This window comes from Falco peregrinus, chromosome 1, assembly GCF_023634155.1.
Source record: "Falco peregrinus isolate bFalPer1 chromosome 1, bFalPer1.pri, whole genome shotgun sequence".
Classification (NCBI taxonomy): Eukaryota; Metazoa; Chordata; class Aves; order Falconiformes; family Falconidae; genus Falco; species Falco peregrinus.
Window position 1 is genome coordinate 88,173,733 of NC_073721.1, and position 18,282 is coordinate 88,192,014.

The window sequence follows — 18,282 nt, forward strand, 5'->3', positions numbered from 1 at the left end:
AAAAGCCAGCAGCCCCTGCAGATCAGCACACTGCTCTGCATGTCTACATGTCAAAATGCCTTATACTGAAGGTTTAAATGATAGTAATAAAAACCTGAGTTCTGCTACCAGAAGAATATTCAGCTAATGAGAAGATACTCTGTGTTTTCTCTCAGTGAGCACCAGACTTACCCGCATGTAGAATTCCCTGCCCTCATTCCCTGATTTGATTTGGAAGATGTAGTACGCTCCAGGGTAGCGAGTTGTTGCTTGCATCTGAAATATGTCAGAGGGCACAGACCGCCCGGACACCATATCCATCACTCTGTACAAGATGGTGAATGGCTGATCTCTGCAACCGGCATTTTCAGCTGGACACATGCAGCGGCTAATTGTCAGAGATAGGATTGTCATCAGGGGTTACAAATTGCTGTAATATCTGATTCTTTATATGCAAATACAGCTGCATAAATAAACAAACAAACAATGTTGTCTACTAGCTAAAAGACTCAATAAAACTTGTAATGAAACTTTTAATGAATTTTCTCCCTTTTAGTATTCTCTATATTGATATTCTGGCCTACCTATATCCCTGCCTTCTTTTTCTTGTCTTCTAAGCCAAAATGTCTTGGCATCCTTTGTCTCCTTAGATCCCTTGAAAACCTGTACTTCCTTTAAAGCAGCTCTGCAGGTGTAGAATAACCAGTACATGTTTGTTCTGGTAGCAATTTAAACTGAACTGTCCCCAAATTAATGTTAAATTTCACTGCTGATGCACATAAATGTTGTATTCTTTGTTTAACAGCCTTTTATATACTACATGAAAACATACACTGAGACATCCTGGACCAAACCAAAGCTCTAGCATCAGATGCAGAACCCTAAGGAAGAGCAGGATAGCAAGCCCAGTGGATGAAACTTCCATCAACAGCCCCCAGTGGTATGACTCGGGAAACTCTTGAAACAAAGATGTCTTCTGTGTATTCATCACATAAATGCCTTAATGCATTTCTTATCCATGTCCAGCTTCCCCTTACACCTACATGAATGTTTGGCATCCACAGTCCCCTGCAGCCGGGAGTTCCGCAGCCCCCTTCACCTCTCTCTGCACTGCCCCTTGCTGACTTTGATGCTCCCAGCATTCCAATGAAAGGAGAGAGGCCAGTCAACCTCTGCAGCTCAGGGTTTCATATTTGACCCTGTTAATGGCTGAAGAGTCCTAACTTAATTGTTTTTCACAAGACAGCTGTTCCATAGTTTTGACCATCCTCATTGCTCTTTTTGAACCTTTGTCCAGTTATATGTCTTTTGAGAGGAGGTGAAGGAACTGCACAGCACTGAAGATATGGTGTGTGCTCTAATGATATTCTCTACCTATTAACACCTCAAATTCAGATTGCTTTTCTGAGCCCTAGTGAGTACTGCAGATCATGGAACTATCCATAACAACCCTCAAATCTCAGTTTGGACGGATTATGATCAGATCAGTGCTCTTTATTTAATTGTGATTTTGGGATTGTCTTTTTACCTTACATTCCACTACACTGAGTTTCACCTGTCATTTTTATTGCACACTCATTGAAGCTCCTTCTGCCATTCTTTTCTACCCACCCTTTTCTCTACTGTCTTCAGACACTGTTGCAGACTTTGTCCATCTCATGTTTTTTCCTTTTTCCCACATTGCTTACAAATACATTGGACAAAGTAGGTCCAGCTCATACCTCTGCAGACCTTCACTGTGAAAGCTGACAATTCAATACTATATTTCTTTTTTATCTTTCAACCTTTTATTCCTCTGTACCAGGGACTTCTCTCTTACTTAAGGCTGCTTAATTTCCATAATAACCTTATTTGAGGTTCTTTTCAGAAGCCTTTGGATACCCAAACAGACCGCTTCAGCCCATGTGCCCTAGCCACATGCTGCTCATTTCTTCGGAGAACTCTAATAAAGTTGTGAGGCAGGATGTCCCTTTAGAAAAGCCATGTTGGGGCATTTACTGGAAAAGACTTGGGTCTTTTTGCCAGTTTTTTCTATAATCTCCACTACTGACACCAATTTCAGACAGTTCATCTGGCATGCCCCCCATAAAAAGGCTCCTGGCATTGCAAACACCCAATTCCTTCCACAGAAAACACAATTGCAAGGAATTCACTTGGCTTTTATATTGACCACTTCTAGACATATGCCACAAATTGAATGCAGTCACATCTAGACTGCCAAAGCCAAAGCCACCAAACACAGAGATCAAGAGTTCTGGCGCAAGCTGATCTGCAAGGACTCTGTAGTTGGGCTCTGGGGAATTTAGATGCAGAGGCTTCAGATATTCAAATTCCAGTTTAAGACTGCTACCTCTGAAGGTAGGTAAACCCAGAACTGGAAGAACAGAATGTGTTCACTCCTCAGCTGCCCTAATTCCAAAAGGATTGTAAAGATATGAATAAATTATAATGGAAAGAAGCTGATTCTTCATCTCTTGCCTTTCTATAAAATACATTAGGCTACCAAGCAATCCCAAGTAATTGGGTTTAGTGCAAACACTATGAATGAAATACCATTGGGCTGCAATATATATAGATCTGTCTGGAGATGAAATATCTTGAGCCCTAGGCAAATACCTACAAAAATGTAAAAGAATCAGGCAATTTTACAAATGTGGGATTTATTTTTTTTTGCTTTCTCACGTAATTCCAAATTTAGACAGTAACAGTGCCAACAGCCCTATCCAGACATATCCACTTTCTGGACAAGGCAAATCAGTCTGTGGATTTTTCAGCTCTTTTAACCTTTAAGCAGTAGGAAACTACTTGTATCCTGCTATAACTGTCATCTAATATTTTAAAGTACTTTAAAGACACAAGCTAATTAATATTTACAGGAAATACTTATACTAATAAACAGGCTGCATTTGAGCATACATGAAACTCAGTTAGTAATGTAAGTAAATGTCTCTTATTACATTACAAACTTTGCTGTTTTCTTTACTCACTGATAAAAGTGTTTTTCCAGTCTAACTTCCCACACATCTGAGTATCATATCATCATATCATACCACATTATATCATATCCCACCTGATGACCTGGTAAGGAATTGCAATTTATTATTTCATAAAGCTTACCAATGATAAATGTAGCAACAGCATGTATGTATAGCTCTCTAGACACAGTCCACGGCTGCATCGTAAAAATGCAGCGTATTTGGTTCACTCTAGATACGCTTCACACAGATACAATTCACTTTTATGGCCCTGGGTAGGTTACTTACTTCTCATTAATCTGGATATAAGGATCCTCGCATCTTACTGGGTCTAAACATTTGTATTCTCCTGGGATATTGAAACACGTTTGCTGTGAAGTGCAGGTGAAGTTTCTGGTTTCACATTCGTTGATATCTAAAACACAAGAAACAAGAGAAAGGCTAAAGCAGGGAAATATGTGTAAGGTATCACCCTTGCAAACTGGTTTCCATCTTAAGGAATTGCCCCAAAATTCATAACAGTCTTGCACCATGAGAAGTGGCTTTTTGATAACTGGTCCCTCTTTTAAGATCAATTTTTACTCTGTTAATTTCTGCTTATTGGAGTGCTCCCATCTGCTAAGTGCTGCAAAAATAGAAAAGACATTGGCTGCTCAAGCTCTCTGACCTTAGAGAATGGGAAAACTGAAGAGATGTGCAGCAGAGAGGAGAGCACCTGAGGGCTTTCCTGTGTAGTGTTTCCTAGTGAGTAAAGTCTTATTTTCATATCAACATACCAATTCACCTCAGTGGGATTATTCACGTGATGACATTCTTACCAGAATTCCATAATTGGCCCCTATGAGTATTTCACTGTGCAATGCCAACACCAAGCATCTCAACTGAAAACCTCTTTCCAGACACAGGACCTATTTTCTGGTCCCCTCAGGTTTTAATCAGTGCAAGAATGTTCTTACCTTGGCAGCTTCTGCTATCGTCAAGCAAGTTATAGCCTGAAGGACAGATACAGTAGTAAGAACCAGGCGCATTCACACATTCGTGCTGGCAGAGGAACTCTGAGAAGCTGCATTCGTCCATGTCTGCAGTGGTAAAACAAAGTTTAGTGTCTTTGGCTTTACAGTCAAAAGAGCAGTCCCACAGGCAGGTGGCCATCCAGGCTATGTGCCCATCACCCCAGCTGGAGGCTGACACCCCCCAGCTCCCTAGAGCTCTGCAGAAACCTGGCAAAATGCTATACAACAAGCTGTTGGTTAAACATTTTTCTCCTAGGGAAACCAAAGCTGCTGCTGAACACAACGTGTGACTTTTATTTATTTATTTTTCTTTTTGAATACCTGTCACTAGTTGGCTGTTTTCAGTTCTGTTTTACATCAGAGATAGAGCTACTCCAACAACAAAGCTGCAACTGTAATTTGAAAGGAGAGACTTGCCAGGGTGGTGTTGGTTCCTTTTTTTTCTTTTTTTCTGGAGAGCAAACTTCCCGTTCCCAGGGCCACATGAGTCCCAGCAGAACTCCTGCAGCCAGCCCTGGCTATTTTATGTTTCTTAGCCTCTAACCAGTTACTTCCAAGGCATTCCAGCAAGACTACAGAGCTCATCCCAGCTTGTGTCAGACCTACTGGAAGGCCCAGCCATCTCCCAGATACCCAGGAAGCTAAGCAGTCTGTCAAATCTCTGATTGAAAACAGAAACTGTGCTCTTTTCCCCTTGCACTCATGAATTGAACAGTCATTGTATTCTGCAGATCTGTGCTCGAGCGAGAAAGACGAACTTCAGAGCTGCACAAGGAGGCATCGCTGACTGAGGGGAAAACACATGCAAAGGCGCTAGACTGAGGGAGGCTGCAGTTAATCATTTCCTTATTTCCCCTTTCTGGGGAAGAAAGAAACAAAGGCCAGAGCCCCAGCCAGGAACTCCCAAGTTCTTATTCCCAGCTCTGACATGTTGACTCTCCCAGGCAAATCACTTTTACTCTTCAGACTGAATTTCCCTTTCTTCTAAATTGGGCTTAGTCCATTTATCTACTTCTGATGTTTTGTGCAGATGGATTGGAAAGTATTTGAAGTCCAAATATGTCCAAGTGGCTTTATGGCTGCAACCACATTATCAAAAAGGAGATGAAAGGAACCCTACACCTACACAGTCCTGTTACTGTGTGACTTCCCCTAGCAAGTTCGCTGAAAAAAACACCTTCCTGGTAAAACACGGACTGGGGCCTGACTCCATAAAGGGACTGAGATATCACCCACAGCCTCTAGGTGTCCTAGCCCAGACCTCCAGCACATCAGATTCATATAACCTGTGCTCAGCTGCTGTCAGGTGCTGGAGGGACTTAAAGCCCGGAGGGTCCTACATTTCTGCTGCTCACCCCACACAGGACACACACACCTTTGCTGTTCCTGAACACTTCTGGCATTCTGCTGACTACCTGCAGAGGACCAAATGGTAGGTATTTCACAGCACACCTAATGCATATGCAAGATCTCTGTGATTAAAAAATAATGCCTATGTTGGGAAAGGCAGGTTGAAATCTCTGCCTCTCTCCTGGAATTGGGATAGGGATGCCTCCCATCTTCAAGGTAAGCCGGCTGCTAGACCATGGGCTGTTGAAGTACATCTGAGTCCTGGGTGTCTCATAGGAGTGTCCTCCTAAGCAGCCATTCCCCCTTGCAAGCCTCAGTGATGTCCAGTGATCACTTGTGAAGTGAAAGAAGCTCATCCAGAGAAATCTGATCAGCTTTGACAAGCATTTTCTTGCACAGAATTCTCAAGAAAAGGTTTTCTGCTCTAAAACTGGGTGGTGGAAAGTCCCTTTTGCTGGCTTAACTCTCAGACATGAATAAGGCTCAAGTACCACCTCTTCTATCACCATTTTGTCCTGGCAATGTTTATATGGCATTGCATTGAACTTAACTGGTTCGGGCCTCAAGCTAGCTCAGGAGCGCATAGAAGGGTGCAGGAGTCTAACTTAGAAGCAGAAACTCCATCAGAAAGCAGAAAACTTAAGGCAGGTGTTGCAGCTCAAAATGTTAAAAGTGAAAGACCCTTTAGAGATTTGAGTCTTTGTTCCTTCCCTTATAACAAGGAGCTTTGCAGGGAAAAACAGCTTTGGAAACACTAATCTATACACATACTGCATATAACATCTTCCCCCTCAGAAACAGCATATTACATCTGTTTACTGTAAATTAAAAAACAAGTATTTTCCAGTGCATTTTTCCTTCCAAGAAATATTGGCTGGATTCTCTAATTTTATCAGGCTGTGGGAACATTAAGCACAGAAATAAGTTTTGCCTTCAATTAAAATAAAGCAATAAAATAAAAACAAAAACAAGAGAGGAAAAAGTATAGTGACATAAGCACAGTTTCTTCTGCTATGTGCTGAACAGATTAGCAGTATCTGTACTAAGAAACCATACTGTTTCTGAAGTGTAGCCAGAGCCATACAGGGGAAACTGAGGAAGGTTTCAGGCAGAAGTGTGCAGTAATAAGAGCAAGAGGAATATATGCATTCAACAGACAAAGTATTTCTTTAATCGTGGAAGAATGTTCTAGGACTATCCCTACTTTACTTGCTCTAATAAAGCTTCCTGTTCAGCATTACAAAGCATTTTCTAACGTTTTGCTGTTATCTTGGAGCTTTGTAATAATTAGCTTATTTCTTTAAAACCATATTTAAAGATGGCAGCCCTCCTCCATTGTGCTTTTCTGGTTATTTGCTATGTGCTTTAACTGGAAGGTCATATGAGTTGCTATCCTGCTGCTAACCATGTACCAAGGCAAAAAACTTTTTAAAAAGCATGTACAAAACAATACATTGGAAAAAGAAAACTTAATAGAATTAAAGAAACTGAAACAATAAATAATTAAAGACAGTTACCACTGCAGTTAACTCCATCAGCTTCCAGTTCATAGCCAGGTTCACAGCGGCAGAGAAAAGAGCCGTAGGTATTGACGCAGGTCTGAGTGCAAGGGTTTTCGCTTGTACATTCGTTCACATCTATGGGAAACCAAGAACCAATGCATCAGTGGCTTCTCCCCAAACCCTATTTTCAATTCACTACAGTAAAGCAATTCAAAGAGATTAGCTGTACAGTCAGAATGAATTGTTCTGAAAACATATAACCAAGTCAGTATCGTTTATTTGGATTCAGGCTGGTGCCTGGAAATAGCATGTTGGAAACACAACATGTGTGGAAACAAAGCATTTTGGGAATGTCTTCAATCAAAAAAATAACACAGAAGATGGGGATGAAATATTTATTACAAATGCTTCTGTCTTTATCCTGCAATTTAAAAACCATTGAACAGACCTGAGACAAAATGCAGCAGGGTTTTCTTGAGGACGATAATGCAATGAGGAATGGTCCTCATGGTTACCTAGGGCTAAGACAAAACCAATTTTAATTTTTTTTCCTTTTAGGACAATAGCAGCTTCTGGCCATCATTAGCACTGACTTTCCTTCAGCATGTGTAAAGATGCTCCCTGTTTAGCTAAGGAGAGGCTTTACAAGAGGTTGTGCTGGCTCTGATTGAAGTAGCGCATCACAGCAAAAGGTGGTCTAATGCTCAGGATTCTAGTCTGGAATTTGGGACAGTCAGATCTAATTTACTGATCTGACAGAGTTTTCCAGTCTCAGGTGGGTCACGCAGCCTCAGATTTTGAAAGTAAATTCGGTGCCTAAACTCTTGGTTATTTCAGTGAATTGAGCAACTCTGTATTTTAGGGGTCTTGGGCCTGTGTGCATATTTCTTCTGATACATCGGTGATGTTGCACCTGTACCCCTCTGAGATACTGTGAAACTACAAAAATATCTCAGGTTGACAAACCAGATACGAACATTTTCAAAAGCAATGTTGAGAAGGTTACTTGTATTCTAAAAACTAAGCAAGTTTTAAGGGTGTTGCTGGGTTGGGACCAAAGATTTCAGTCGTGGTTTACCGCACACAGTACCTTGGCATGATCTTCCATCATCATTAAGGGTAAAGCCTGGGTTGCACGTACAGGAGTAGGAACCAGGCACATTGGCACACAGCTGCTGGCAGTAGCCGTAGCGACATTCATCTATATCTATAGATGGGAAAGATGAAAAGTAGAGTGGTCTGCATTTTCACATGATGATGCAAAGCAGCAAACACACTAAGTAAATGGTACCAATAACACAGCATAGTGGTTATGGATATAACAGCCAAACTTTCAGGTGTTCAGGCCCAGAGTTATAGATAAAATACACCTTTACCATGAAGAATGTAGTAATGCATTTTTATCCACAACTGACATCTATCAGTACCTCCTATGAACTGACTGTCATTGCTGTAATTTTCAGTGTAATGTGATGTCGTCAGGAAGCCCAGAGTCAGTCCCTTTAAGCAGCTACCTTGAAGCACACCTGACACCTGGCACAGTCTGTCAGCACAAGCACAGCCAATGTTGTGGCAAAGTTTTGTCAGAATCAAGATAGAAACCTTTTTTGCCTCCACATATACCGAAGCTACTCACTAGAAAAGCATTAAGTATTTGCTACTAAATACATCTTTTAGAGAGGATATTCTTTAAAGACTTTTTTCTGAATAGTTACATTGACTTTTTAGATCAATTTTTGACGGACAAGTTATAGACTCTAAAATATGTAAACAATAAATGTAATGCCAAAAGAATGGTTTGGGCTGAATTGCAGCATTAGCAATACATGCAACTGACTGTTACAAAGAAAATGCTCTAAGATACATATGATGGTAAGTGCTAGAATTTTGCCCCTGGACTAAGAACTGGAATGAAAGAGTTGGAGAATTTCTGAGGCTTTACATTTCCTTTGGTATCAACTGGCTTTTGATTTATGGAGATTTTTAAAATGGCTACTCTCAAAGCTTTGAAGTTAAGTTTGTGCAGTAGAAAACCAAGTGCGTTATTTCCAGTCAGATAGCAAGATAACCTAAAGGCCAGGGCCAGCTATGGTATGTACACCAGCAGTAGGCTTGGCCCAAATCCTGCAAAAATGACATAGGTTTTAAGTAAATGAATACCTCATTTCACTGAAACAATACATTACTTTAAAATATATGCTGTGGCTTTTGCAGGGCTGCTTCTTGTGGGTGGGTCGTGTGGATACTGCTCTACTGGCTCCTCCTGTATAAACTTTAGTGGGATAATTGCAACAGATGATAGAAGTGTAGCTTTTTGCAAGTGTGGTTTACTAACAGTGCACCAAAAAAGCCTGTCTCTAAAACCCAACCCAACCCACTGATTACAGTAAATGGTCTTTTACTGCTTTATGCCAGCAAAAATCACTTCTCCAAGGCCAGCAGAAAGTATGGAAAATTGAGACTTTTTTGACACTTCGGGAAAAATATAACAACTCCCAATATAATTTGCTTTTAGCTCTTTGCATTGCCTTGTAACAATCCACCCCATGATTACTTAAAGTGGGCCACACTGGGATGTTATTGCCTATTTATATAGCATAAGCAGATACTCAAATCAATTCAGCAATGCAACCATTTCGGTTCTCTGGTATATCCATCAAGCAGTAAAGTACTTCAGATCCATGTCCAAATCCTGAATGCTGCACACAACCCTTTCGTTCGGGCTGTAACTGGGAGAAGTAAATGGGTAACAAAACAGGTGATTCAGAGCAGAATCCCCTTCCTGCCCTCCCTCATCTCCATCCTGTCAAGTACTCCTGTCCAACCCGCAGCACAATCTCTTTTTTCCCAGAGAAGAGGAATTATCAGTGATTAAGGAGCAAGGGGCTTGGAGACTATATCCCAGGGGAACAACAAGACAGTGACTCCCCAAAGCAGCTATGGCTGCATAGACCCCAGCTTGGATGAGGCTCAGCTCTGTCCCTGCCAGGTGAGTTGCACAGCAGCTGTTCACAGTAGTTAGGAAAGCAGCCGTGAGTCAGTCCTTCACTGGAATTGGTATCTGGGAGGAGAAAGCTGGAAAATAACTGAAGAAGCTCCAGGGATGAATGGGCAGGGAAAGCCCATTCTCCTTCCAGCCGAGGTGTTGTGTCAGAACAGTCCAGCTCTGCAGAGCTGGCAGGCAAACAGACTGAGCCGAGGGGAAAAAAATAATAATGAGAAAACTTTAAACAAAAAGTTGTATCCTATCTCCTAAGTCCTATCTGTGTATCTAAAATTAACATCTACTTCATCATCCCATGGGCAATTCAACTGAGGGGAATGGGCTGGAGGAGGGGAGAGCTGGAAGGTTTTCCTGTGCTGTTTGTTGAGGGATGCTTTTTTCAACTGGGCTGAGCCGAAAGGATGAATAGGACATTGCTGCAAGGAAAATAGTAAAACTGAAATAAAACTGCTTGGAAGCTACTGAAACAGCACCCAGTTCAGAGGTAATTTTTTTCTCACCCTGAAGCAAAAGGGTTCGTTGAATCTAGGGACTTACTGGCCTCTTTCTTGGTATCAAGTTCTGGTCCCTTCAGGTCCCCATTGTCATAGTGTGGAAAGGACAGGTCTGTGTGGGAATAAATCTTTTTGTGTACATCCTTATGATCACTCGTATATGAAAGGGAATCCTTCAGAATGGGAACATGAAAATACCATGTGTTACATGGACGCTAGTCATGTGGCATTTACATCTACATTTTTGTTCAAGGGAGTCTCTCTGCCAAGCATACCATTGGCACTTAACAAAGATGAAAGGCGGTTTCCACATGGCCGAAGGTTTAACCGTGTCCTTGACAAAGATGGTCAGTGACATAATTTCAACTGTTTACAGGTACACAAACACAGATGCTACAATACCATATTGCACGAGGTTTTTACCTAAACACTGGCCTTCTAACAGCCAGTAGCCTTCAGTGCAGGAACAGGTATACCCCCCTTCCGTATTTATGCAGATCTGGGTGGGGTTACACTGGTGAGAATCTGAAGCGCATTCATCCACATCTGCAACACAGAAATATAGCAAGAAAGCATTAGAAATGGCAACGACAAAAGATTGTTCACACTGTACAGGGACTTGCACTCACAATGTGTACACTCGCTCCATGTGAGGAACTGAAGTGCAGTGGACTAGAGAGAATGACCATAACCTGAAATGAAATTCATAATAATAAACATCTGAGGGCAGTGAGAACTGAGGGTTCTCATCATACCTCTCCCTTTTGCAGATGACCTAGTGTTTCTCAGAGCTCCTCAAGAAAGAGATCACATTACCTCAAGCTTTTGGTTACTTCTACATTTTGCTTTGTCACTGAACTGGGATTTCCATGCCACAGGGCAGTGTTCAGCCCTAGGGAAAGGCTGCTGAAAGGGCTATATAGCCCCACTGCAGAATAAAAGGTGAACGGGAGTTTGAGAGATGTACAAAGACGACTCAGACATATAAAAAAAAATTACTTCCTACCCCCACCAACACAGATTATCTCACTGTAATTTTTCTGACAGAAGGTTCAACCAAAACCAACCTTTACCTGACAAGAAAAATGTGTATTTCCCTGGAATCAATTTCCTGACAATAAAATTCTTTTCATTTTTTTTAACCATCTCTGTTGTTTTTAATGTATTTGGGTTTTTATTACAACCCTTTAGGGTGTTTTTATTATGGGCTTTTTTTTATTTTTAATTTTTTTATTTTTGCAAAAGAGGTGAATAGCATTCCTACATTTATATAAGCCAGGACCCTGGAACCCAACTGATTAAAAATGCCTTTCAGAGTCAGAAGTTCAATTTGAATCCCTCCTTGCTCAGTCTCTTCCCTGATGTTTCTGGCACTGGGTTTTCCTCTAGATGTCAGAAATGGAAATAGCAAAAGATAAATTGTGTCATTTTTTCAGCCAACTCAGATTTCTATGTTTTATTTATTGATATCTAAACTATTTCTGTTTTTTATTCCAGCACACTGTGCGCTGGATTTTGCTGAAGTACTATGTAATCTATGCAATGCTACTCTCTTGATCCCCCCTGATTCTTATTAACCCAGACTTTGTTAGGTCATGACTCAAAAGTATCTCAGGCACTGGTGTGGTGCAGGCAGCAGAGGGCAGGAATTGCATCTCAGTATCTGCCCCCGAGGCAACTAGCACAGCCAGTCACCTGTAAAATCCCAGCAGTCACGAAATAACTGACCCAATCTACCACAGCAGCATATCTGATATGTTTGGACATATAAATCAATATATACATGTTATATATATGGAGAGAGTCTGGAGTTCTTATCTTGCCAACATCTGTAACCAGAGCAATTTATGGTGAGTCAAAGCTGGTAAGATAACAAAAGCGGCACAATTAAAGGTAATTAGCTCTGTTGGAATTCAGTTCCCATGTATTTATTGGCCAGATGAAGGTTGGCAAAACGCTGGGGAAGTGGGAAAGGGGTAAGATAACAAGTCTAGACTATATAAGTAGATAGATATGCTGTTCAGTTCAGCTATTGCTTCTGTGTTTGGGCTAAAAATTCTAGATCCTCCCTTCATACAGCATATCAGACATAATTGGTCGTATTTGAACACAGATTTTATCTAACCATAGATTTAATAAGAATTATGTTAATGTTTTTTCTAAATGAAAAAGCTTTCTATTTGTCATGTTTGCTTATTGTTTTAGGAGTGGGACCCTGGGATCTGGCCAATTCTGCTGTTTTTAACCTGCCCCAAGCTTTAAAAGATTTTAATTTTCCATGCTTTCTGCTTCCAGTAATATTAATAAGTGAAGCACAGTGGAGCCAAAATGAAGGTCTGGGTCTTACCACCACGTATAGTAGCGATGCTCTTTGAAGACTATAGGTCCTCCACTCTTCTGTGGTGTATCTTTCTTTCAGGGGTACAACATGCATCCTTTACTAAAAGCAAGAGGTGGCTACAGGATCGGTTTTATTCCTGAGTCATCTTTGTAGCAGTTGCATAAGCAGCAGTACAATCGCTTCAGAAAAGTAAGACATTGATCCTCTTTTCTTTGCTATCTGCCAAACAGATTTCTATGCTTACTCCCAGTCTTCACCTTCTGTGGCGGTATTGGAGAAATATTTCCATTCAAACACAACATTTTTTACAGTGGAGGCTACCTGTGGAGTTTCTGCTCCACAGAAAACTTGATCAGCCTGAAGCTGTCTATGCAGAACACCTTGACTCCCCACATTTTACACTGAAAAATACCTCACTGACTTCATTGATGAAGTTTCATGCAGCCAACAGGTATATACAGCTTTACTGGTGGCATCAAATCTTTCTGCGTGGCCCTGAACACAACACCCAGTTCTATATTAAGTGTCTCTGGCTTTCTCTAAGATTGCCCCTCACCGTGATGTGCCATTAAACTCTAACAGACCCAGCCAATGCAATCAAATCAATGAGTTTTGGCAAGCAGCCTTCTCAGTTCAAACAGGTAGTATAATCCCAGCCTGTTTGCCAACAGTTGTTTACATTACATGGGCTGACTAAGTGAAAGCTGATAATTTGTGCACTGAAAAAAATGTCGGTGCAACAACTGGCTAACCATTAGGTATCCTCTTGAAGAACATCAGGGCTGGGAGACAGAGGGTGCCTTGCCCAGCCCACTTACACAAGTGCGGCATACAGCGAGAACTGGTGTGGCTGATAAAGTAAAAACCAGACATTTGACACCAAAAGGAAAAAAAAGAACCCCAAAATTATTTCCACTGCGGAGAAAACTAGCCATAAAACTTCAAGAGATTGCCTATAATAGATTCACTAGACTTAAGTGCCAGCAAAGAAACCGTATTAAAACACTCCCAGGGCATTTTTGGTTGAGTGGAAAATTTCAAGTGGAAACAACCTGACAACTAGTCAATAATGTGTAAACAATTTCTTATTCTTGTTGCACAGCTTACGTCTGTCCCATACAGACATAAATCTTAGGTGTGTTCATGCCCTGGGAATACCACCTCAAAGCTCATTCATACCACCTTTGCCCTTGGGTTAATGAGTAAAACTGTGATGCTAAATGTATGTGATACTAGGTTGTCAATAGTTTTGTAGGTTCAAAGTAGGTAAGACAAATTCAAAGAACAAAAAATTGTAAGGACTACTCAATCCAAGGATAGCACATGTGGCTAAGAAGTCCCTTAAATGCAGTCTTCTGGAGCCTGGAAGAGTTCCTCTAACGCAGCATAACTTGTGTTGCAGTCTTCACCATGGAAGGAAATACCATAATGAATTGTCTAAGCCCCAGAGTAAAGTCTAATTAGCTGAGAGTAGATGAGTTACTAAAGTGAAGCAAGCTAGCAAGAAACCCCAGAAACCCCACTGGCCCCTATTCGAGATGTTAACAGATTGTCATATCTGATGATTTTGGCATCAGTACCATGAAAGCATCAGATGATGTCACCCATCACTGATATCCAAGGATGGTTTTCATTACACTGAACCTATTTTAGTATTTTTCATCACCAAGATCCTTAGAAAACATTACCTGCATCCCAAGAGCAAGTCTAGGTTTTACCAATAGCTAGTGTTATTGAATACCTCTTCAGTGATTTTGGCTAGATTACTGAGTATGTGGCTATAACAAGAATTACCATGAGGTGAACTAGGAAGTAAATGTAAATTAGATCTGTCCTCAGTGAAAACAGTCTAAGGTACCCAGTAGTCACCATGCAGTACAAGGAACCATGGCAGCGGTGACCACTCTGTAAGTCATGCGCTGAGAATTTACCCAGGGGGAACTCATCCTTGCTCTTCATCGTCTATAGGGATAACAAAATCCCTGTCATAGTTCAGCCTCACCCACTGTTTAGCATCTAAAACTATTCAGGGCAGGGCCTGTCCTTTTATATGCAGAGCCAGTTCACGATTATTCCATTTTTAGTTGAAGCCTTCAATCCTAATACAAATCAAACTGTACTACAAAATCCTGCAGTGTCCCCACTGGGTGATAAATATCAGTGTCCCTGGATTTTAATAAGGAAATTCAAGACTAAGGAATTAAAGGACTAGCCTGCAACCACTCAACAAGAGAGAAGTATGAACAGGTCACAGACATTTCTGACTTGCAGTCCTTCATATAGCCCAATACAAGCTGCCCCTATTATATGAACGCGTAAAGATGTGACTTTTGCAGAAATTTTGTGCAGCCTCTACATTGGCTAATGAGATCTAAAGGAAAAGATTAACCATCATTTTGAAAGCATTATGTTCTACTAGGAGACCTCAGAGGCATCAAAGGCTCTTTCAGCTAAACTTTGTGCTGCTCACGATGTTACTGTTCTACTGTAATGGTGCGTTGAACCTCAAAGTTTCCACTAGCTACTGAAAGAGAGGGAACTATTGACACAGTCAGTGGCAAACTGGAAGTGTTATCTAGCTACCACACCTCTTCTTGCCCTTACAGACCAGACTGGCACTGTTGCTGTGAAATTACATATGAAAACAAGAGGATGTTAAAGATCATCATACCTAATAATTTTGAATAAGCCTGAATTTTCCCAAGTGACTAGTGACTCTGGGTGCCTCTTTAGACATTCGTGATTCTAAGACAGCAGCTGTTCAGCACTTAAAAACACACTAGAGAACCAAAGCAGAGCGGGATGGATCCCTGCTCAAAACTCTTGCCAAGGAGTGCTTGGCTAACGATGGCCCCGGATGTCTCAGCTCTTGATTATGCTGCTGTGTGCTATCAATTTAGCAGCCATCTATATTCTCTCATCCGTCCTTCCAGTTGTGTTCATATTACTGCTCCCACAGCTAGTTCCAAGGGCAGAATTTCAGGCAGCAGTCCAGACTGAAATTAAAATTTGACCTGAAGTGGGAACAATTCATTTTGTTACTCCCCAGCTGAATACTGAGAGCAACCACATGGCCCATCCAGACCACGGCTCTCTGCCTCCTAAGAAATGCCACCTAGAATGAACACACAGCTTCATGGCTTGAAGCCATGAGTTTAAAGATCTTTGGTTTACTGGCTGTATGAGAGAATAGGTAGGCAGCATCTCCGTGTACGTTTCTCAGGAAGCCCTTGCTGCAAGAGCCTGAGCTTGAATACTTCAAAATGAACCACATCCCTCTCTCTTAGCTCAGTGTGTCTACCCCAAAAATTTATGCCTGTGGCAGTTTGGTCTAGCAACCCTGGGGTGTGATGTTCTGTTTGCTTGACATTTTGACAGAGGTGAGGTGGCTGGGGCAACAGGGTTTCATTTGGGGATTGGAAGGGTGGAGAAAGTGTTTTTTTATATTTCTGGCTCACTGGTTGCCTTTTGTGGGATGTGATGTGCTGATGCTTTGTTTTTATTGGTACAGATTGTATTCTTAATGGATGGCAGGATGCCTGGTGACTGGATAGATATCTTTTACAATGTCAAAATAAATAAATGAACTAATTGTGTTTAGCATGCAAATTACTGGCTTTGTGTTTTATAATCTATAAAAGCTAGCAGTAATCTTCATGGATTCTTCAGAATTTAGCCACATCATAGAACAATGACAAATCTAAAAAAATGGAAATAATTAAAAAGTCATGCATACAAAAAAATGGGGCAGCATATTAATATAGTCAGAAAGAAAACCTACATGCCAAACTGCAGCACAACACCACATTGCACCAGGGAGGCTAATTCTTATCAGAAGATGTAGTAATCTTTTATACTGACTCATGTCCACAAAGAATGCAGGACTGAGGCCACTCTCATTTGTGTCAATAACATTGCAAGAAATCACAGCATAAAAAGAAAAACAATAATTCGTTGAATTAAGACCAGACATATTAAATATTGCTCAAATGAAAGGGGCTAAAACTAGGAGACCAGAAATCTCAAGAGGGAATCATAAACGTGGAACCATGCTGTGAGTGTCTACAGGATCCTGAGGATCTGGTTTTGGTCCATCATTTTCCACATTTGGGATAAAATGCAGAGGATCACAAGCTGGTAGAATTGATAACTAAAAAGCGAATAGAATTCTTATATAAATGTAATTTACTAGGTATGGTGGGCACATTTGAAAGTGCATTTCAAGACAGACAAATGCAAGGTCGTATATCAAGAGTAAAAAACACTAGTCATGAAAATAACTCTGGGGTCATTAAAGATAATCACTTGAACATGAACCTTTGCTGACACAGTGTTGCTGAAGGACAAGCATAAACATGAGAACACGGAGTAGACACAGGAAACTGTACCACTACATATTGCATTAGTAAAATAACTACTGAAATAGATTTTGGTGTCGACATTTCAAAAAGCGATATTACAGAGATCAGAAAACCTCCAAAGAGTAATTCCAAGCCATGAAAATTTGTCTCAGAGTATGATAGTGCTCCATTTAATAATCTATTTATGAAAAGGTTCAAGGCCTGTGATGTATAAGCATCTCCCTGGAAACAAAGATTTTAGCTGGAGATGGTCACTAAAGCTAGCAAAAAAGAATGGGATGGGCTTCAGTGTTTAGAAGACAAATTCAAAACAAAAACAAGGCAGAAACTTTAGTAGTACTGTACATTAATGAATTGAAAAACATAATAAAGCACATAGTAGCTGTTCCCTTACTTTAGGGCTTATACCTGAACAGTGTTTCTTCTTTGAAATATGCTGTAGCAAAAAACAGTGTGCTTGAAACATGAATTGCTGGGTAAGGTTCTATGGCCTATATCACAAAAAATACAGATTACATGGTCAAAGTGGTGTCTAAAAAGTCTTAATCAAACGATTTAACATCATTCAACATTTAGTTATTTTTTTCTATATCCATAACCATCACACCTGAGATGTTCTGCTTGCTAACATCTTTCTTCATTTCCTAGGCCATTAGGAGATCTATCTTGGCCAGTGAAACTACGGAAAATAGGGACAAGAATTTTTAAAGTTCTTCCAAGTGATTTCTTCTTTGCAAAGATTTAAATATATGCATGTGCAAACTTTCATTTTTATCAATATTTTATCAATTATTTTTATCAATAAACATGATTTTTGGTGAGAGATATTGTACCTCTAATGTTGGTAGCAACTGCAGAAAAAATATGGAAAACTTGGAAAATGTTGATAATATTCTTACGTTAGAAGATGTTGAGTCATTAGCCTAAGGATGTTGGGCATGCCAACCACCTTCATTGGTTGGAGAAGGACACATAGACTGATTGCATTCTTATGAAGCATGAAGCAAGATAAAGGGGAAGAATCTAAATTATTATCACAGACAACCTGTTGAATCAAAGAGCCCAGAGAGAACTAAACTGCATGTTAGTGGGCATGCAGGAAGCAGGAGATTGTCTGGCAAATGAAGTGACTCCAAGAGGTGGAAAACCAGGGGAGGAAGCGAACAGACAGGAGGAGGAGGACCAGAGGTACTTAGGAACTAGAAGCACCTGCCCACTTGAAGGTGAGGCTGAAAAACTATAAGCAAAGACAGTGTTTTGCCT

At 40.7% G+C, this 18,282-nt stretch overlaps 1 protein-coding gene across 4 annotated transcripts in view; it reads right to left on the minus strand.

The window, feature by feature from the left end:
• Nucleotides 1-18,282, minus strand: part of FBLN5 (fibulin 5) — a 55,760-nt gene that overhangs the window by 2,960 nt on the left and 34,518 nt on the right. For all 4 annotated transcript variants that reach the window (XM_005241917.3, XM_027793179.2, XM_055807473.1 and 1 more), the window contains 6 exons: nt 10,741-10,863; nt 7,910-8,026; nt 6,835-6,954; nt 3,911-4,033; nt 3,243-3,369; nt 172-367 (listed from right to left, as the gene is read on the minus strand). In XM_005241917.3, the coding sequence (XP_005241974.1) occupies nt 172-367; nt 3,243-3,369; nt 3,911-4,033; nt 6,835-6,954; nt 7,910-8,026; nt 10,741-10,863 (806 nt within the window). The remainder of the gene's footprint in view (nt 1-171; nt 368-3,242; nt 3,370-3,910; nt 4,034-6,834; nt 6,955-7,909; nt 8,027-10,740; nt 10,864-18,282) is intronic.